This window comes from Thamnophis sirtalis, unplaced genomic scaffold, assembly GCF_051295495.1.
Source record: "Thamnophis sirtalis isolate CommonGarterSnake01/CBP01778 unplaced genomic scaffold, rThaSir2_p1.2 scaffold_7, whole genome shotgun sequence".
In the NCBI taxonomy this organism is placed as follows: domain Eukaryota; kingdom Metazoa; phylum Chordata; class Lepidosauria; order Squamata; family Natricidae; genus Thamnophis; species Thamnophis sirtalis.
Window position 1 is genome coordinate 61,360,133 of NW_028261387.1, and position 23,135 is coordinate 61,383,267.

The 23,135-nt window shown below is 35.7% G+C and overlaps 1 protein-coding gene across 12 annotated transcripts in view; it reads left to right on the forward strand.

The window, feature by feature from the left end:
* Nucleotides 1-23,135, forward strand: part of PPP1R12B (protein phosphatase 1 regulatory subunit 12B) — a 112,449-nt gene that overhangs the window by 75,388 nt on the left and 13,926 nt on the right. For 8 of the 12 annotated variants that reach the window (XM_087720200.1, XM_087720201.1, XM_087720209.1 and 5 more), the window contains 5 exons: nt 12,729-12,745; nt 14,072-14,207; nt 15,263-15,367; nt 15,594-15,647; nt 17,612-17,662. In XM_087720200.1, the coding sequence (XP_087576326.1) occupies nt 12,729-12,745; nt 14,072-14,207; nt 15,263-15,367; nt 15,594-15,647; nt 17,612-17,662 (363 nt within the window). The remainder of the gene's footprint in view (nt 1-12,728; nt 12,746-14,071; nt 14,208-15,262; nt 15,368-15,593; nt 15,648-17,611; nt 17,663-23,135) is intronic. The other 4 variants (XM_087720202.1, XM_087720206.1, XM_087720208.1 and 1 more) reach the window with 3 other exon arrangements.

A 23,135-nucleotide genomic window follows, 5' to 3' on the forward strand; every position in this document is an offset into this window, starting at 1 on the left:
ATGTTGGGTGAATCAAGGGAGTTTTTGGATACGCTGAATACCAGATCTTTTCATTTTCCCAAACATCCCCTACAAATTTCCTTTAGTGCTAAAAATGACGTGGGCAATTTTCTTTTCATACAGTATAATCACATTATGAAGATTTAAAAACATTTCTAAAGAATCCAATAAAGGCAAAGTAACATCTAATACTTATTTTATAATGTTGTGATATATATGTGTTTACTTCTGTTTGTTTTGCAAATTTGATGGAAAATATGAATTACTTTCTTTAACTTCAAGTCATGAAGAATGTTTCTCTTGGCTAAGAATTTATCTCTGGAGAAAATATTACAATTGTTAACAATTGTTTTTAAACTTGTAAGGTCACATGTTGTTTTTGCTGTTAGTTAATGTCCTCAGGAATTCCTATCCCACTATTTCTATTACCATGTATTTGTAACTGCTCTGCATTGCTTCTTTGTGCCTCATTAGTAGTTTTCATTACCTCAATCCAGCTTTCTGAAGTGACCTTGCATTTATTTTCATCCTGCCTTCTTGTGTCTCATCCCTTTGCAGTGAATTTTCTTGCTGTTGTTCTGACCTCTCTTCTCCCTTCAGTAGCAATACCGAGAGTATTAATATCTTCCAGTTTGAAAAGCAGTGAAACCATGTAAAATGACTATATTCTCTATTCAGTTGATGCTTAATGAAGCATTTTTTCTTCTTTCAATTAAGAAGCTCATCAACATTCATTGTTAAGGAAATAAATCAGTCCTTTGTTACGCCAATGGTAAACAACTTAAAAAGCCACCCTTCAGCTACATGCTTATTATCCTCTTTGCTTTTTTTTTTTGAAGCTTTCTTGCTTCTGTTCTATATCATTACAACATAGAACAACTATGTCAATCCTATTTAAACACTTTAATTTTAAAATTAAATTGATTTGCATAATTGCAGAATAAACTTAAACATAAACTGATCATAGATTGGAAAATTGTATTAAAATAAACAGTACAAGTAATACTTGTACGAAACTAAAAATGAATGTCTTTGGTTTGGGGTTTTGGCCCCCTGCACTTTTTTTTTTACTCTTTTTGCCTTCCCCAACACACAAATCAATTGACTGTTTACTCTGTGGTTATGAATTGATTATGTATCATTATGCATCGACCCCTAGTGACTTTATAGATAGATTTCTTCCATGATGATCTATCTCTAATCTGGTCTTTCTGATCGTTTAGTGGTGCACCCATTGCTACTGCAACTAAATCCATCCACTTGGTTGTTGGTTGTCCTGTTCTTCTGTTTCCTTCTACTTTTCCCACCAGTAGAGCCTTTTCCAGGGACTTGGATAATGTATCCAAAGTAGAGTAATTTGAGACTGGTCATTTGTGCCTTCGTGAGATTTAACTTGATTGCATCTTTAGTTTCCCCTTATAACTCTGTTCATTTGCTTGAGTCACCTGAAGCTATTTGCTCTAGGACTATATTTTTGCAGTGTATCTCCTCTTTTAAATTTTATGGGGTTGGTAGTTGTGGAGACATTTATTTCAGCATTTTTATTAGATTAGTGCCAGTGTAGATAGCAGCAGGACATAGTGGCTCAGTGGTGAAGACTCTGAGCTTGTCGATCATAAGGTCGGCAGTTCATTGGTTTGAATCCCAGCACCACATAACCGACTAAGCTCCTATTGCTTGTCCCAACTTCTGCCAACCTGGCAGTTTGAAAGCATGTAAAATGGAAGTAGACAAATAGGAACCACCTTTGGTGGGAAAGTAACAGCATTCCATGCGCCTTCAGCATTTAGTCATGCTGGCCACATGACCATGGAGACGTTTTCAGACAGCGCTGGCTCTTTGGCTTTGAAACAGAGATGAGCACTAGAGTTGGGAATGATTAGGACATATGTGTGAAGGGAACCTTTACCTTTTAGATAGCAGCACTTAGCTGACTTTGGCTAATCATGAAAGCTAAGCAGGGTCTATTCTGATTAGTATTTAGATGTAGTGTTACATGACAATTTTAGGAATATTAGCAAGACTAGAATGTTGAAAAGAAACCTCCCACAAGGCAGTGGTAAACCACTTCCAAATTGTTGCCAAGCTCTGGAGACTACAGCAGCACCAAACTATTAAAATAGGCTGATGCATTCTGGAAATCCAAAAATGGAACTACAAAAACTATAATGACCATTCAATACTACAGAATATATTACTGTTGAAGACTTAAGGCATAAGGGCAAACAAATAATGAGCAATTGACAGTCTATGGGGAAGATGGCCCAAAGAATATTTGAAATTAACATAAGAGCAATCAAATAAAAAGGAATTATCTGTGACAATTTAGCAGATTGTTCATTGCAATGCATTTGAGGCGAGGAATTGCAAGAGCAACATATTTGTTTCAATAAGATGAAATAATGGTTTTATAAAGTAACACATTCAAATTAGCGAGACAAAGATGAAACAGAAGTTCAGAGAGTGTCGGTGAAATGATTTATTTTACACAGTGTTCAGCTATAGAAGGAAAAAGCAGGCAACAAAATTTCAGAACAAAGAAAACCAGGATTTCAGAGTTTTCATACTATAGCAAAACCCTTAAAGAAACAAAGCGTAAAGTTAAATCAAAATTTGTAGCTCTGAGATTTGGGGTTCAATTTAATACGTTTAAAGTGAAATAGCCTATCTCAGGCATTTAGTGGGCCCTTTTTGGCTGCACAGAGAATTTAGATATTATTTCTTGAAATTTTTATACACAGTTCAGTTGAGGCCTTGGTCACCATTTGGAAGGAGGCTATGGCAACAGATTGTCCTGAGGATTATCTCTGTGCACAGATTCTGTGAGGTCCCCTGGTTTTCAAAGGGCCTACAAGAGAATCAATCAAGTATGCCATTGGCATTTTACAGGGAGCAAATCCAAACAGATGCAAGTACAAGTAGTCATTTCTTAACCAACTGTTCAGTGACCATTCAAAGCACTGAACAAATGGTATTTAGGATTGGTCTTTGACGGACTATGACTGTTGAATCATCACTGTGTTCACATGATCAAAATTTAGGTGCTTGGCATTTGTAATTGCAGGTGCACTTCAACTCGCCCCATTGCCATGTCCCCCATCTCTGGCCTTTTGGCCACCCTGTACTCTGACCTGCACTCTGCCACCCTGAATTCCACCATCTCTGACTCCTCAATGCCCTTTGCCATTTTTGTCCCACTGCTGACAAAGTGTACCCAGCCAAAGCAGCTGCTAAATACTTATGTCCACCACACGGCCAACAAATGCTTCAGCCTGATGTGCCTTGTCAGCAGGGCGAGGAAAAAGATGGAGGGCAGCTGGGGACAGCAGCAATGTCCCAGTGCAAGATGGCTAGAGTGGTGGACAGCAAGGTGGCAAAAATGAGGAAATGAGGAGATAGGTGGAGGATGGAAATTGAAGCTCAGTATGGCATCACACAGTAAGGCAGAGCAGAAGTATGAGGAGCACAACCGAGAAATGACTATTGGAAATCGCATCGCTAAATTGTCTAGTCATGTTTTTCTTAATGGCTGCTTCATTTGGCAACAAAAAGCATGATCCCAATTAAGGTTGTTAAGTGAAGACTGCCTGTAAGAACTTTTGGTGAACTCTTGCTTGTGGGAGAATGGGCAATGAAAAAAGCTTATTTTCTACCTTACTACATCTTTCAGTGTCAGCTAGCAGGCTCTTCTGGCTCAGGAAGAATTGGTGGAGCAATTACAGGTTCACTGTGGAGTTTTTCTCATTATTTGGTGAATAAAGTTGCTCAGTTTCACTTTAAGTTTGAATCCTATGGAGGTGACTGAAGCACAGTCTTCTAGAGTGAGTTAAAGTCTGTTAGTCTTCAGGGAGTGGACAGGAACTTTGGAGATATAGGTGTCTGCCATATGTATTATATCCATGTCCCTTGTGGTTGATTGAGGCCTCCAAGAATCCACATGTGAATGGATCCAAGTGGTGGTAAATGCCATTGGAGGGGAGGGAATGGTTCTGCTAGCTTTGAAAGAGATGGTGATATGCCCATTCCTCAAGAGATCATCCTTGTACTAAGTTAATCTGGACAATTTTCATCCAGTTTCCTACAATCTCGTCTGTCAACCTATTGTTTCAGAGGGCCTTGGAGGAAGCCGTTCATCTTTCCAGTTGAAATTCAGACCAGTACTGAAATGGTTTTGGTCATGCTTGTTGTACTGAAATGGGTTTGGTTGTGCTTGCTGATGACCTATTGCAAGCTTAGAATAGGAGTGATACATTAATCCTGGGCCTTCTTGATCCTAGGTGGCCTTTATACCATCAGCCTAACCTATAGTATACCTCTGGATCAGGGGATGGGAGTGGTGGACAACATTTTACATTAGTTCTCTTTGAGGCCCAGTATGTGTTGATGGGAGAGGAATTTTCAAGGGTATTCCCCCCCTCTTTGTGGGCTACCACAGGACTCTACCTTCTCCCCCCCCCTCTTTTTTATATCTACATGTAACCACTAGTTGAGGTCATCCATCAGTACAAGTTGATGTATCACCAATATGTTGCAAATGACATCTCTGTTGCCAACTATCTAAGTGAAGCTGGGGGGAGTCCTAATGTCTGATAGGTATGATAGCTGGAAATGATAAAAGAGGTTGTGGCTCAACCCTGCCAAGACTGAGTAGCTATGGATTCTAAATTCCCTGGATCTGGGAACTAGAGGATTTCCATCTTTAGTTCTAGATAGAATGACACTGCCCTGTTCAGACTTGGTGTACATCCATTCTCCTGGATACACAGCTTCTACTTGAAGAGTAGGTGGGCAACTATGGCCAAGGAGAACATTCTACAATTGCATCTGGCATGCTACCTGTGCTTATTCCTGGACTGGGAGGCCTTGCTCCTAATTATTCATATCTTAAGTGACTTTGCAAAGTAGTATTGCAATGGTATCTACATGGGGCTGCTCTGAAGATCATCCAGAAACTTCAGTTGGTCCATAATGCAGCAGTATAGATAGCAATAGACACATTTAATCCTGTCCATGTAACACCACCAGTCTGCAGTCTGTACTGGCTCACGATAGGCTTCTGAGTGTGATTCAAGATATTGGTTATTATAGGATATTTGCTGCCATTGTGTTCCATGGGGGGGGGGGAAATTCTCCAGTTTCTTCTTTTAAACTTTGCCATCTCATGGGATCTAGGAAATACTTTACGACTTTTCTATAACTATCTCCGTGGAATGATCTTCTCTTTGATATATAACAAATTTTGCTTGCCTTTAGAAAGGCAATTAAGCTTCTGGCTTCTTCCAAGGCATTTGGAGCCAGTTAAATTAAATTCTATTTTTGTTATTTAACTATTTTGCTTAGTTGCTATTTTTTATTGTATTACCTTTTTGATGTTGTATGGATTTTTTTTTCTGTTTGTCCTTATGAAATCACATAGTTTGAGTTGGGTAGCTGTACAAACCCAATAAGTAAGAAAGTAACAGAATAAAAGTTGGAAGGGGCCTTTGAGGTATTTTAGTCTAAAGCTAATTTTAGTCTAAGCAGGAAACTCTAACATTTAAGACAAATGGCTATCCAATCTCTACTTAAAAAACCCCAGTGTTAGAGCATCTATAACTTCTGAAGTTAAACCATTCCACTGATTAAATGCTCAACAGTCAGGTAATTTCTCCTTATTTCTAGGTTGGTTCTCTCCTTGATTAGTTTCCATTCATTGTTTCTTGTTCTGCTTTCAGCCACTTTGGAGAATAGCCTGACCCCTCTTCTTTGTGGCAGCCCCTTAGATGTTGGAACACTGCTATCATGTCCCCCCAGTCCTTCTTTTCACTAAACTAGACATACCCAATTCCTGTTCTTCATGTTTTAGCCTCCAGTCCCCTAATCATCTTTATTGCTGTTTTCTACACACTTTCTAGTCTCAATATCTTTTTTATATTGTGCTAACCAAAACAACACAGTACTACACGGATTTTGAAATGTAACTTCCCCAGTGTTTAATTGTGGCTCATGCATTAAACATGTAGATTGCACAAACTGAAATCTACTATATACAAACAAAAGAAAAGTAGAAATATTCATGAATTCTTTTTTTAAAAATGTTCATCGTAGCATTTTCCCACAAATGTAGGGTCTGCTTTTTTTTCCAGATCAACTAAGTGCTGATCTATTTGTGACAGGAATTGACTGACCAACTTGCTACCCAAATTTTCAATCACAGGTTTAGGTACAAAAGCCAGCCAAGTATTAAATCATGGGCTTAGGTATGAAAGCCAGCTGGATGACTTTGATCCAAAGTCACCCACATAACTTTCATACCTAGGTCAGAATTAGAACTCATAGTCTCCTAGTTTCTAGCCTGGTACCTTAACCACTAGACCAATTTGGCTCTCAAAATGTTTGTGAACATTTAAGAATCATTAATGATATCTTTACTTATTCTTATAATTTTCTTTGTATTAAGTGTTTACTTTCTATCACCACTGTTCCAATTAATGGTGAAAAGTGTAAAACAGTAAATAGCTTCCATAAATAATAGTCATATTGCCCATGTTGGAAGATATAATTGAAGAAAGTTGGTTCTTTTAGGTTTCAGAATTGATTATGATTTTTCAATAGCCACTTTATGCTATAATCAATCATATTCCAGTTTTATTCTTGAAGTGGCAGGATAATGCTAGCACTTGTTTGCTACATTAAAATTGGTCATCTTCTCTTTTTCTTATCAAAATCAAAATTCATAAATATTGTACATTATTGATGTTAAAAACACTTTATATTACTCCCATAAACACCATATTAGAATTACAGTGATATATTTATATGAACAGCTGTTCTGTGTGAGATGAAAGACCTGTCTGTTCCTTTGCCTAATAATTTGCCCAAGGGAAGGTCAGATGTAAGACACAATAGCAACAATACCAATAATGTTACTTGAAGGCATATATTGAATGCAGTTTCATTTCTAGAAGATGCTGACTACAAAAATTAAGAAATAAGAGAAGACCTTTTAAGGCTTCCTTCCTTCCTTTAATCTGTTTAAGAAAACAGATTCCAACCACTCAGAATTTCCAAAATACTAAAACGTCGGGTCTAGTCCTTCATAGTTCAACTGTGAACAGAAGAATAATCTTCAGGTCAGGTACGTGTTTCCTGTATAAATGCATAGCCCTTTGCTTTAAAGCAAATGTAAAACAACATAATAAAGAGTTCAGCTGTATGATTGCTAATTGTAACATCTGACAACGTTTTTCAGCTTTTTCAGTAAAAATGTTCTTTTTGGCTTCAGAAGAGAGAATAAAGACTAAATAAACCAGAACTAATTAAGGAAGGAAACCAGGCTCCATTAATCGAGATTTCTTTCGCTGTATATTTGTATATACTTATCCTATCCTCAGGGAACAATTTCCAGGTGTGGGCCACAATTTGGGTGTTGTCTATTTTGCATTTTTTGGATGTTAACACTAAATGGCATTTAAGGGAGAAGGCCCAGTTTTCATAGCATGTATGCTTATTGAATTCATGACCCCCAGGAGAACAAAATGAGAAAAATAAGCACAACTATAACCTTGTAATATAAATTTAGATAATCTTATTCATCAGATTTGAGTCTGATTATCTATTTATTAAATGTTAAACCCATGTTGGGCTTGACTTATTGGAATTAAAACTATTAGTTAATGAAGTAACAATAGAAGTTGAAATTATATAATAAATCATATACTATCGCCGCATAATCATTAGTAGTAAAAGGTGAACCTTAGCAAGAAAATATGAGTTGGAAAACCTCAAAGAAGGAACAATTGTGCATAATTATGTTAACAATCATGTACTTAATTGTTCCTTCCTTGATATTTTCCAATTCATATTTTCCTGCTAAGGTTTACTTTTATTACTAATGACAGAATATTATAAAAAAGCTATGACATATTTCATAATTTTTAATGTTTAACTGAAGGGCAGTGTTGAATTAGAAAATAATTTTCTAATAGAAATAGAAATTGCATATTAATAGTAAAATAAGAATGTGCTTAAACCTTCCTTCTTTTTGCTTTAGAGTTTTTCAAGGCTTTCTAAAGTAGCACACTAAATTAGTTCTTTACTTAAAATACTTAAAATGCATTTAGGGTACAGACAAAAATATAACAAGAACTTGAGAAAAAGGAGATCAATTTGAAAATGATGTTTCTCAAATTTGGTAACTTTAAGACATATGGATTTCAACTCCCACTATGCTGGCTGGCAAATTCTAGGCAATTTTAACTGTATTAGGAATGCGTATGCTTATTTCCTGCATTGGAGCACAATAGTTGGGCACAATATTTAGAACACCATGATGCAAAAGAAATTCTGTACAGAGTTTAAAGTATTTTTGTAATCTTTGAACCCAGCTGTTGGAAATTGTATTGGAATCTTTTTTGTTTGCAAAAACATACATATGAGAGTCTTCTCCTTTCCCTGTTCCTTTTTTGGATTAAGTACAGGGGTGGGTTCCTGCCAGTTCTAACCTCTTCTATAGAAGAGGTTCCACAAACCTACACTGCCGTTTAGAACCGGTTCCAGCTCCCTCCCCCCGCCCGTCCGCACATCATCAAGATGAAGAGCGAGAGGAAGAATTCTGGGAGTTGACGTCCACAAGTCTTAAAGCTGTCAAGTTTGAACACCCCTGGGGTTTTTTTTCTAAAGGGTTAGGGGTGCAAAGATCTTGTAACTTGACAGCTTTAAGACTTGCGTGCTTCAAATGCCAGAGTTTCTGAGCCAACATTTTGGTTGCTAAGCAAAAGCGTTGTTAAGTGAGTTTCACCACATTTTACAAGTTGACCACGCCCACCCAGTCACATGACTGCCAAGCCACTCCCACTCAGTCACATGACTGGCAAGCCACTCCCACCTGGTTACATGGTCAGCAAGCCACTCCCACAAAGCAGGACACACCTACAGAAGAGGTTCTAAAAAGATTTGAAACTCACCACTGCTTAAGTACTAGTAACAGAAGTAAATAATTGAAGCCAATTTAATGAAGTTTTTTTCTTGGAGGGGGAGTAAATAGCTATTTATGCCCTTGTTCCCCATTTCAAAATTGCATTCTTGTAAAAATTGCAAGAATATGCTTTTAATTACACTTATGCCATCTGTGAATGCTTTTGGATTTTAAAAGTAAGTTTGTAATGTCCCATAATCCTACACATATCTACAATCAAAACGGTATGTTTTTACTGGCTCTTTACAATCCCTTTGTTGTCAACATTGCAAAATAATTTCCAGTACCTAGCCCTGTTCCTTTTTATTAAAAACAGAAATAAAGGAAGCACAATAAAACTAAAAAATACATAGCAATGCAGTTTCATTTGTCCATTTTTCTTTATTTCACTACTGCCACAGGCTCACAGTTGGGTCAGCCAAAAAGAGTTTGGGAAAATTCTCTCAGGGGCTCTTTTTAGTATTCTGTAGATTGGCTAAATTACTGCTTTTAAACTGTTGCTTCTCTTTTGGTTTTGCGGCAGCTTTCTATCCAGAAAACAAAATATAAACTCACAGTTATTAGCTAAGTGTTTGACACATTCCCTCTTTTTGTTTCCTGCATCTACTCTTACAGAGGGATGTAGAAGACACTAATGTACAAAGAAACACATATTGTTTTTGTTATGCTATGATGTGATTTTCAAGATTCCCTTTCAACTCTATTAATAGCCTAAATTCAGAGAGAGCAGTAACATTCTGTACTGATTACAGTTTGTGGACCATCATCAATGGTAGACTTCTATAATTTTGGCAGCCTTATGTTGTTATCTACCCTAGTGATTAAAGGTCTCAGGCTAAAAACTGGGAGAGTGTGACTTCTAGTTCCATTTAGGCACGAAGCCAGCTGGGCAACCTTGGGCCAGTCATTACCTTGCAGTCCTAGGATGGAAGCAATGCTAAACCACTTTTGAAATTTTGTAAAGAAAACTTGTCCACACATTTGTCAGAAATTAGACTGATTTGAAGGCACCAAAACAAATAAGGAAAGGTCTATTTTCTTTACCTAACGTTCTAATTGCCATACAAAATTAATATTTGCCTTTTATTTTCTTTGAGAAAACCTGTAAGCAATTTTCCAGATATATCATGCAAGCTGCTTTGCAGTTTTGATTAAAATGCATCCGTTAACAATACTGCATTAAGTAGAGACTTGGCTTTAAATAAAAAAGTAGTCTACAACACAGAAACTTATTCTTGTCTCATCTTTAGATTTAAAAACATGGTTATGCAATTGTGGTTTATGTGGGATAAAAACAAACCAAGTACTGGTAAGGATTACAAGTACAGAAGAGGTTACAGCTTTCCAAAGGGTACTATAGGAAAGGTCAAATAATTTCCTGTGATTTACGTAGTTTTTTTTATTCACTTGACTAATTTGGCAAAAGCTAAGATACAATTCTTTCTGTTTCAATGAACATAATTCCTGAAAAGTGTGGTCAGCATTAAAGCTCTTGCTTTAAGAAATTATTTCATTCTGTTCGCTGTAACTGTGTACTGATTTCTCTTTGTATCGCATCTAAACTATATTGTCATGTAATGCTCAAAAAGTATTTAATTAAAATGTAAAACTGGACATACGTTTTCAGTAAAATACTACTGGGGAAAGATGCCATATCTACTATTCCTCAATCATAGAAATTATAAATTATACATATGCATACACTCACACAGACTTTTTTTATATTTATATTTGAATACATGATAGGCTTGAGAACAATATACCAACTTTGTCTGCCAGAAAGATTATTTTTTCCTACAATTTGTCTTTAAAATAGGAGATGTACTGATAATAGAATAAACAGGAAAGCTGCTGGAAATGCAGGATTATCTTTCTTTTGAGTAAATACAGTCCTTGCAGTGTACTCCTCTTAAACAGATGAATGCTGCATATTTACACAGAGAAGATACTTACTTCAAAGCAATGTTATCTGAGAAAACTAGCCTGCCTCAGTACTTCGATTGGAATTATGCTTCCTCTTTTGACAATTTTTCTGTTTGAAAGTATTCTAAGTAAAATCTCCCTAGTGGTGCTTGATTGGCAGCTACCTGGTCCTATCCATGCAATTTTCTGCATAAGAGAAATCATTTCCTGCTGCATTCTTCCAGAATATTTTTTTTTACTTCCCAGTGTAGTTTACAGCTACAAAGGAATTCTATTGTGATCTTCCAACCAAGTCCTAACCAGCCTCAGTCCAGTTTAACTTGCAAGCCCAAACAAGGATGGCTAGATGCTATTATTTTGCTTTGTAGAATATAAGTACTTACATTATAATACTTCAAGTGGATAATCTCCGTATTTGACATATTATGGAAAACTTTCATTAAAAATAATTTTATTTTGTTAAGCATAGATATGAGTTTTCATATACCTCCGCATTTGTCTATTTTTGGAAAAAGAAACTTGGGCTAAGATTCATAGAAAATAATGGTGAACTGTATTAAGTTATTCTAAGCAGCAAAACTTGTTAGAGCCATTGTCGGAAAAATATCCAAATGTTGGATAATGGAATGTTGATGGCCAGAAAACAATTTGTTTGTTAAAATAAACATGACTTTTAAAACTGCATAAAATGATGTTTTACTTCTAAATAATTTACTTTATAAATTTAAGTTGAGTATGAAATTTAGAAAGCTAATCTGGCTTTGAATCCTAAAGCCTAGATTATTTTATATAATTGCTTTCTAAGTTACTCAGTTTATAAAGAAAAGTTTAGAGCATATTTTTCTTTGGTGTCAATTTTATAGTATGTACAGAAATTTTTAAAGTTCTGTTTCAGAGTTGAAAAGAAATAAAAGCAGCTGTACATCAGAATGTGATCATTGCTTAGGTTAACAGTAACTGTAGTACATTTTCTATTTAAAATACAGAATGTGATTTGTTTAAGATGAAAAACATGAAAATTTTGATTTAAAAAATTACATTAAAGAACTAATAATATACAAACACTACCTCAGAATTTATCAGAAAAGATAAAAGACTGTTTTTCAGTTATTTATGAAAATATCTCTGCATGTGCATAAAGATTTCTCTTGTAGATAAATGCTCATAGATTTTTCTATAACTATTTATATAATGTGAAAACAAACCACTTACTTTGACAAATATACTCTTTTGATATATATATATATATATATATATATATATATATATATATATATATATATATATATATATATATATATATATATATATATATATATATATGTCTAATGCCAAAGATTTTTCATATATATATATATATATATATGAAAAATCTTTGGCATTAGACATTAGATCTCCAGAAAGAATAGTGTACTTATCTGAATGTGAATATGTGTTTCATCTTCTGTAACAAATGACAAATGCTTAACTGTGAGACTGTATGCTAGTTAGTCATATAAGAATGAGATTTCAACCTTTTAAAAGATCTTCAGTTAATACTGCACTTCTGCATTTATTTAATATAAATATGTTCCATTTAAACACTTTCTTTAAAATTCATGTTGATGCTTTAGTCTAACCACAGTTATCCTGATGTTGCCAGAAATATCTGCTATTATTGGTATATTGCAGTATTTTGCAATATTTTTAATAGTTCAAAGATTTTATAAATGAATTTCAGAGATATTGTGCTGCTGGATTTATGTTATTTGTCATTTCCTTTCATAATCATATTTTCAGCTTTCCAGCTATAATGCTAAAACTATTTATTGTCACTGCTAATCTGAGCTTCTTTTATATCTATTTACAGCATGAAAGACTCTCCAGGTAAGATTTTCAGAATTCATGCTTTTTTAGAACGTCCATCCATCTATCTATCATTATTTTAATCTAAAATTAAATGATATCTATTTATATCATCTAATTGCCTCTTCTTAACTGCTTATGGAACTATAGCCAGGAGGCTTAATACAGGTAGTCCTCGACTTACAACAGTTCATTTAGTTACCGTTCAAAGTTACAACGGCACTGAAAAAATTGACCTATAACCTTTTTCACACTTATGACTTTGCTGTGTCCTAATGTCATGTAATCACCTATTCCACCTTTTGGCTAGTAAAATCAATGGGGAAGCCAGATTCGGTGCTCTACATGGGGCAGCCCTTGAAGAGCATTCAGAGACTTCAGCTTGTCCAGAACGCAGCTGCGTGAGCGATTGTGGGTGCACCTCGGTACCCCCACATTACACCTATCCTCCGCGAGCTGCACTGGCTGCCTATTGGTCTCCGGATACTCTTCAAGGTGCTAGTTGTCACTTATAAAGTCCTTCATGGTATTGGACCTGGGTACTTGAGAGACCGCCTGCTGCCAATTACCTCCCAAAGACCTATTAGATCCCACAGATTAGGCCTCCTCCGAATTCCATCCGCCGGCCAACGCTGATTGGCGACTACCCAGAGGAGGGCCTTCTCTGTGGCTGCTCCGGCCCTCTGAAACGAGCTCCCCATGGAGATCCGGACCCTCACCACCCTTCAGGCTTTCCGCAAAGCCGTTAAAACCTGGCTGTTCCAACAGGCCTGGGGCTGATGAGTACCCATCCCCACTCGAATTGTGTGGCTGTTGATTGCTTTTAAATTGTCTTTGTATTTTGTTCGCTTGTCCTTGTTTTTTGTTGTATTATCCCCTCCCCATGGTTTGTTAGCCGCCCTGAGTCCCTCTGGGAATAGGACATAAAAGTGAAATAAACCTAACCTATAACCTATTCCCTTCACAACTATGGCAAGAAAGGTTGTAAAATGAGGCAAAACTCACTTAACACATGTCACACTTAGCAACAGAAATTTTGAGCTCAATTGTGATCGTAAGTGGAGGACTACCTGTATTTATTTTCATGACTACTATCTTTTATCTGACCAGCATGGTCACCTTTCACCTGAATTCCTTTGTCTTTCTAATATTATATTCTTTCAGTTTTGAATGAACGTTTCTTTCTTTCACTTCTACCCCTGCTAGGTTACAGGTAAATTACTTTGAGCAGTTTGTTATTCTTTTGTCATTGCATTGAGTATCTCTTCTATAAGAACTTTTTTTCCTGTGAAGTTGTAAATGGTTTTGAAAGTGAATGAAGCTGCTTTAAACCATATTTAACTTCAGGCTGGATTCAGCAAGTTCAAGCACTGGCACTAGTGACACCTATAGTGATCGACCCTCAGGCCGCACCAGTGCCTATACCAGAAGAGCCGCGCTCAGCAGCAGAACAGAAGATGATAGTAGCAAGGATTATAAAAAGGTGAGCCAAATTTTTCTTTTCTTTTTCTTTCTTTTCATTTGAAGCCTGTGCTAGGTGTCTCTCACTACCTCAATGCCACATGCCGAGGGGAATCAGGTACCATGGGAGGCAGGTGATAAAGAGATTTAAATAGGGAGTCAGAACATTAAGAGCTTATTTTCTTCTTAACCTTTCCCAGTGTCAAATACAAAATATTCAACTTACCCACTTGGAGGTCTTTGGGAATTGCAAAGAGGATGTTTGCAGGCATATCCAGTTCCCACATGACCCTTTTTGTATCACTAGATAAGATTGTCTTGAGCCCTTCTTTAATTCCCACTGTTTTCTTGTTAGCAGTTAATACAAAGCCGTTTTGAATGTAGCTGGAAACCATTGGAGAAGAAACCAATAAAGTAATACAGATTTAAAGCCCCAATAAAACACAGAAATAGAAATATATCAAGAAAATGATGTTAAAGTCCAGCTTCAAACAAGTTTAATAAAGTGTCTGGACTGTATTACAAATAACTGTATTTGCATTTCTATGTTTGCCTTTTCAATGGAGCTGTTGATTTTGATTCGGTTCCCTTTGTATGGAATAAGAAAAGGTTGGTGTAAAATTTGAATATAATGTCTAATTTTTAAAGAACTTTCCAAGTTGCATTTGAGCATATATTTAGTTTTCTTGGACGATCAATAACCAAAATGGTATATGAAATAATGTGCAAATAATCACTTTAAACTGAATTGTATCTGGTAACATTCAAAGCCTGCTATGATAAGTACTTTTAGTCCATGCTTTCATTCCACATGAACTAAAAAGATGTGCCTGGAGTGATTCAGGGGTCTCATGAAATTATACAGTTACCTGAAGATGTTGACTGAAAATTAATTGAGCTGTAAAACTTGCTCTTCTAAAATTAATTGAGCTGTAAACCTTGCTCTTCTAAAGGATCTGGAATAGCAAGTCTTGCAAGCTATCATTCTCCAATAAGTCACCATCGATTGTTCAATAGGTGGAATATTATCCAATACTGAGGTAAAATTCCAATTTTATTTTCTTTTTTTCTGTTTAGCTCTATGAGAGTGCCCTGTCTGAAAACCAGAAACTGAAATCTAAACTGCAAGATGCCCAGACGGAACTCGCAGATATTAAGTCAAAAATGGACAAACTAGCTCAGGTGAAGAAACTCTAGGAAATCATGTACTAAAAAAAAACAAGCAGGAAATTAAAAAAAGTTTTATTATTGTTGATAAGAGAATTAATAATACCTGAAAAAACACTGAGTGCAATAATCTTTGTATGCTCTGGATTTCTAATAAATACTTGATTGTTGTTTTAAACAATATTGCAAAAATTATTACTTTGTAACAAAGTGGTTTTTTTTGTTTGTTTGTTTTAAATAGCAGAAACAGGAGAAAACTTCAGATCGTTCAAGTATGCTTGAGATGGAAAAAAGGGTATGTCTTTACTGGTTTTCAGAATCGTACTTGGATTGTATAAATATTTTTAAAACCAAGCAGCAAAACAGAAAGAGTATTCTTTTCCTAACAAAAGATTCCAAAAGCATCCAATTATTTTTGGATAATATCTGGCCCCTGAAGTTACTTACTGAATTCTCAAAATATTTCTACACTGCATCTTAAGCTATTTGGCTGCTCTCTGTGTAAACTGTTTGGAAATGAAGGCATCTGAAGAAATTGCTTTCCAGATTTCAGTCCTTTGTTCTTTATTGACAGCATGGTGTTCTGTCCGATTTTGTGGGAGCGTCTTCTACAAACTCACCCTTTTATTCTCCCTTCCTATATGATGTGACGGATATGGTGGTGAAGGAAAAGAGGGACCATTTTTCCATTCTTGTCACTTGACTAGAAGGGGAAACTGATAGAGCACTAATAAATTTCACCTTATCCAGAAAAGGTGGGGGAGGGGAAAATCTACCATTTCTTTGGCTAATTGGTGAATTTTTTTAAAAAAAGCTTCAGCTTTTCACTGATACAACAGTTAAATTGTTAAGGAAAAAGGCCCAGAGCAACCTGACCATTCTTTTCTTTGGCTCCTTTTCTACCCTTATTCATAATTGCTAAGGATTTAGACATACTAAGAGCAGGCAGATGAATAGAGTAGAACTAAGGAGGAGAGCAGGTAGAATAAAATTAGGGGGGGGGGGGAGAATCTCAAGTTCCTACTTTCTGGAGAGGAGGATAGCCCAGGGTATCCATTGTGTAGAACCTGCTACAGGACACAGTAGCTAATTGGAGTGGAGGTGATTGTTTACAGTGAAGTAAAATTCAACAAATGAATTTGACAACACCACTTCTAGCCACAAAAGATGCTATATGCTATTTGTAATGGAATACATGGTACAACGGCTGGAAATTGCTTTCCTAATTGGTTTAGGGTGGTGGGGAATAGGGCTTGTCCTCAAAAAATGGTAGCTGATACTTATGCTTAGAAAATAAGCTCTCAGGCTAGCTTACTGATATTTTTATTAACTTTAAAGCATTTTATTTTTTAAAAAGTTCATTATAACTGCCAGGATTTTGCAGTTTGATCAATATAACATTATATATTAGACATAGTTCTGATTGTATGGCAGTTAATGCTATATAACAAATAGAGTATTTATTGATTACATTTTGATTTTGAAAACCTGAAGTAAGAATAATTATTTGTTTCAAAATTGTTAAAAATACATTGAAGTACAGCATTAATATCTGATATTCCAATTACTTGAAAGGGTTACTTTTGAGAATAATTGTTTGAAAAAACTTTTTCAGCATACAAATAGTCCTTGTTTAACAACTATTTAACAAAGCTCTGAAAATGTCAGTTATCACCTGAATTGAAACTTACAACCATCACTCCATCTTCAGTCACATGATCACAATTTGACTATTTGGCAACAAGCACACATTTACAACCAGTTGCGGTGTTCCATGGACATATGATCACAATTTCTGACTTTTTTTGCCAATCTTTGTTGTTTAAGATGGATTTGCACCCTGGTGACTTGACTTATGACCAGAATTACTTGTCCTAATTGTGGTCGTAAATCAAGAACTACTTGAACTACAAGAATTTGGCCCTTTTCAGTGTCATTTTTGTTATCTAAGTACAAAAAACCTATCTTGTCAGTGAGATGTGGAAATTAGATTTGGTCTGAGTGTGCAGTTATGTGAAGAAACAAATAGAATCAAAAACTGAAAGAACACAGCTAGTGTGTCTGTTCAAAGTTGGGGTTGAAAGAAACAGGAAAGAATAATAGGAATAAGAGTTGAGAAAGGGGAAGTATTATATGGCACAATTTTTTTTGCCTTGGAGTAGGACTATATTGTGTTTGAAAACCCTTAAGCCTATGAGATTTCTTGTACTTTCTCAAATCTCATGAAAGATGATCACTGTGAAAATATTTCCTGAACAGGAAAAACGAGTCCTTGAACGGAAACTTTCTGAAATGGAAGAAGAGATGAAGGTAATAAAATGTATCATTTATTTGCCATTTTCTAAATCCAGCAGCATCTTTTAAATTGCAGTGTAGGAATAGCATTAATCATAATTAAAATCTTGTTCAAATCTTCTAACTAAATTCACTCATTCAAAATAGCAGTGCTAGCTAATTGGTATCCTTATGCTTTTCTGGTTGAGTTGGAAGCATTTTCTAATATTTTTGTCCAAATTTTGGTGCAATCTATTCTGCAGCATTTTTATCAAAACATCATTATCTGTGCCTGTATTGTGTTTAAACTTGGCTACTAACGATTCCCTCCAATCCTTTCTAATACTGGCCTACTGATTCAACTGAATGTTAATTAAAAGTTGAAACAGTATTTTACTTGTAAAAGACTTTCCTCCTTGCAAGACAAATGTTTTAGTCTTTCTTATTACATTCCTTGTTCAAATGCCTTGCCTTTGGATATACCTGAATTCTTATGATTTATAAAAATGAAGCTTTTATTCCTATTTGATTGATTCTTTTAATATGAAGCACTGGGAAGGAGATCAGTTCATATTATCAAAAAGGTTTTCCATAGTTTTAGTGGAGAAATGTTCTCTGGAAATGCAATAGTTCTATTACTTGTAGAATTATAAATATGTATAAATTTAATAAATAAATAATAAATAAATAAACAAGAAGCTGTTTCCAAAAACCAATGGTAAATGAAAGATTAAAATAAGCCTTAGATATTACTGTTTTAAGTATATGTATTCGGAAAAGTCATAAGAATTGCAGCTTTAAGGCTAGATTTAGTGCTATTACATAGTAAATGAAACTTCTTGTCAATAATTTTAAGTGCATTAAATATAAACAATCATTTTGGGTATTTTAAAAGATAGATAAGTTACTAAGCAATGTTTTGTGGTTTCTGCACCTAGAAACTTAATGTTTCCCAGTCCTGGCAATTTTTAGATGTATGGCCCTCAACTCCCAGTATTCTTAACAATGGCCATGCCGAAAGGCAAATTCTGGGTATTAAAGGCCAATGGCAGAAAATTGCTACTACACTTGGGAAACATTGACTTTGATTGTTATATGATCTTACATACATATGCACATACGTGTGTGTGTGTATGTGTCTTAACATATATTGTTACTATGATATCCAGGGTCAGTATCCACAATTATTCATATATAAATTTGGTACATATTAAAATATATGGGAATAATGTAGTTTGAACTTTTTAACCTAGCATCAATATATTAAAACATACGTCTCAACGGTATTGACATTGAACAGAGCCAATATCCAATTTCCTTGCAAGAAATTTATTGTGTCTTCTGAAATTATTACTAATAATATTTAGTTGAATTTCCTTTGCTACATGTATTTTCTCTATCCTTAATTACTGCATAAATTAAATATATAATTGGTAATTATGTATGAAAGTCATGAACACTTGTTTTGGGTGAAGCATGATTCCACAGTAAGGATCCCTACCTCAGATTTTATGTGAAATGGAATATCTGTGAGGATTCAGAGATTTGGGAGATTTCAGAGTTTGTTTTTTAGAGTCACTTTTTAAAATTCTATGTCAACCAACCTCACCATAATTATAAAATGCTAATGTATACATTTAAATATTTGAAAAGTTCATAATCCACCTTTCAAAACAATTTTTTCCAGGGCAGATTACAAAACTTTAAAAACAAATCTAAAATTTAAACTGAAAGTATGCAAACTGAAATTGAAAGCAACATTAAAAGTGTAGCTATAAAATTGTAGAAAGAACATAATTTATAAAGTTCTATTGCAGCAAAAAGTGTTAAAAAGTAGGAGCCATGTGACCTCATTTGAGGAACTTTTTCATAAATGTCCTGTTCCAAGACTGCCCACTTAATATACCTCAGTAAAGATGGTATCTTAAGCAAAGTCTCAGATTTAATCATGTGAATGGGAACATGTAAAAACAGGCATCTTTCCAATATATCATCATATATGTTCTGTTGGTTTATTTGATATCCCACATTTTCTTCAGCTCAAGGCAGTTTATTATATGAATCTTTTGTTTTGTCCTTACAATAAAGATAGGTGTCCAATAAGGACATATTAGGTGGCCTGAGTAAAGTAAGAGCAACTGGCCAAATCTCATAATGGAAATTTGGTCTTCCCAGTCATAGGGCTGCACTTTAGTAAGTACCTCCCACAGGATCTCTACAGTTAAAATCTGTATCTTCGAATTGGGATCAGAAACAAACAGAGAGATGTTGAATATGTTTTAGTAATAATGTGATAATGTCCATGTTTTGTACAACATGAAGCTATCAAAACTACCAAACAGAAGTCATGATGACAAAGGTTGTATGTTGTCCCTTTGCTGTCTTTAGAAATGTCTGTCTACCTTTTCACCTGTTTTCCAGCCAGTAGCTGTTGACAGAGGTGCACTTGATCTGTCACCCTTTCTCTTGTGGATGGGAAAAATATCAAGGGATTTTATTTAAATACTGGAGATGCCAGTCCTGGCTCTTCTCAAATGTATATCTACTAGTCAGGTTTCTGTTTTCTGAGATATTGGCATAAACTGAAGATTTTTTTTTCTTTAATTAGCATGGAGGCTTCTATAAATAATCTTAAGAGGTCCAGTCTTCATGAACCCTAGCTTTTGGAAATGTAGGAATTTTGGAAATGTACCCAGAATATCTTTATATAGAAACTTTACTCAATCTTTATACTCTCTAAATGACCATGTTAGAACATGCTGCTTTATAATGGAACCAGCTGCTCAATAAACTATAGAAGCACATCAAAAAAAAATTTCAAAGATCACTCAAACTTTTAGATACACCAAAACAAAACAAAACAATCCTGCATCCATTTCCTCCTCCAAAGCAACTATTAAAAAGGTAAAGGTAAGGGTGTCCCCACAGGTTTTACCTCACTAGTCGTCATCAGCTTTAGAGGGCGGTGCTCATCTCCCTTTTCTGAAACCAAAGAGCCAATGTTATCCGGAGACATTTCTGCAATCATTTGGCCAACATGACATCACACCGCTGCACAAAGCATACGGCTAAAGATAGAACACTGTTATCTTCCCAGTGCTTATATGCAGCACCTATTCATCTACTCGTATTTGCATGCTTTTGACTGCTAAGTTCATGACAAGTGACAGGAGCTACTCCATCTCACAGCATTCAGGTCTCAAACTACCGAGCTGTAGACCTGATCTCAAAGGGGAAATTATACCTGCATAATTCATTCTCCCTCCCTCCCTCCCTGCCTCCCTCTCATCATCACCCCTAGTCTTGAAATATGTCTAGTCCATGTCACAATTTGGGGAAAAATCTCTTGATATCAGTGGATTCATTGATAGGATATTGTCAGGCTTCTGGTTTTCTTGTTTCTTTATTGGGCTTTCAGTTCTTTTCAGATTTAACAAAAAGCTACTTAGTGCTTGAGTGGTTGTAGCAGAAATTGTCCTCTAAAGTATCTACTCTTGCTTAATACCCCTCTCTCTAAACACCTGCTCTGAAAAACTGTCATTCTCCTGTTATTGCAATTTCTGGTTACTGAAGTGATATGTTACGCTGCCCTTAGTGGCCTGATAAATCTGATTTTATAGGATAACACTGTACCGTATTTTTCAGAGTATAATACGCACCAAGGTTTTGAAGAGGCAAATTTTAAAAAAAGTTTCTGTACCCTGCAAATTTCCCAAAAACGGCCCATTTTTCGTAAAAACGGGCCTGTTTGTTTTAAAAAGAGCATGAATAGCCCTTAGGAGGCTTATAGAGTACTTCTGCGGGGGGGGGGGTGCAAAAGTGAGCAAGAAATGGCCCATTTTTCGTGAAAACGGGCCCATTTTTTGTCAAGAAAGGGGCATGGGTAGTCTTTAGGAGGCTTATAGAGTGCTCCTAGGGGCTGGGGGGCAAAATTGATAAAAAAAATAACTCATTTTTTGCTCATTTCTGCCCTCCCAGCCCCCAGGAGCTCTCTGAAAGCCTTCTAAAAGCTATATATGGCCATTTTGGTGAAGGGTTTCAGGAGACAAAAAATGCTGTATTCAGTGTATAAGACGCACCCAGATTTTCAGGTTCTTTTTTGAGGGAAAAGATATATATATATATACTCCGAATAATACGTTATTTGTGCCTTTCTTTTGTTTGTCTCCTGGTACTTATTTTCCTATTATATAAGAGGAAATTTAAGATTTCTTGGCTTCTGAAATATTTTTGTTTCAAGAATACGAATTCCTAAACCTTTAAAAATATGATAGCGAGGAAAGCAATTTCTTGACTTACTAGAGATGGTTCCAGTTGCAGAAAAACCTTTAAAGGAAACACTTAAATTGATTTTACTGTATGATTTTTTTTGAAGCTGAGCTCAATTTAAATTGAACTCTGTCTCTTTAAAAGAAGACATTTCAGTAGCTCACATTACAATCCAGCTGCAAGAGAAGGACAGCATCACCTAACTTGATATACATCATTCCACATGATTGAATGTATTTATAGATGAACTCTTAAAGAATTGAAATGGGAATGTATTTTGATCTGTTGTTGATAACGTGCAATATTAGAAGAAATATCAGGATTCTGCTATAGTTACATTGTGCCTTCCTACCGTATAACTAGCAAATGTTTTTTTTTCTTAAAAAAAAGACCTTTAAAATAACCTACTGTAAATGTGGACGTTTGATGGCCTTATTCATGAGTATCCACTGGTGTGTGTGTGTGTGAGAGAGAGAGAGAGATAGAGACAGACAGACAGACAGACAGACAGAGACAGACAAAGAGACAGAGACAGAGAGAATAATAAACACAATTTTCATTGTGTCTACGTCTTTTGAATGACATCCATTCTTGCACCATATGCTATATCTGTCTGCAGTTTCTTTTTGTACTAGAGTCACCTTGACTTAATATAGCAAATATACTTACATTTTACCTCAGTCTTGCCAGTGCTGTTATTTCATTTAGGCTTATTAAGTTTTCAAAAAGCTCACTTTTGAATCACATTCCTATTCTGTTGTATAACAACTTTTTTTTCTTACTGCCTGCAGCTTGCTTACAAAGGGACATAAAAAACTAAACTGATATCTGATTCAAGCAGTGTCATAAAACTCTTAAGGCTGTTTGTTGCCAATATTCCTCAGAATAATAGGAAAAAGATTTTGGCTTACTGAACTACATATATTGTGATTGTAATGGTTTGTGCTTCATGGTTTTACATCAGAGTAGATTAAGACTACTGTAATGGGTGTCAACGAGTGATGGGTTGCAGGCTGTATGCCCCGGAACGGGCATACCAGAGCCAGCCTGGAGCACCAGATACCGTTCCTGTACAGTGCTCTGGAGGGCCCACCCGCCCACCCTCTCTTCTTACCGTCCTTTTACGTCTTCAATGCCGCGCACAGCATGTACAGCGCCTGCACGATGCTCCGTTGAACAGCTGGAGCATTGTGGAGGCTCACAGAAGCACCAAGATGCATGCATGCACTGTGTGCGTGTG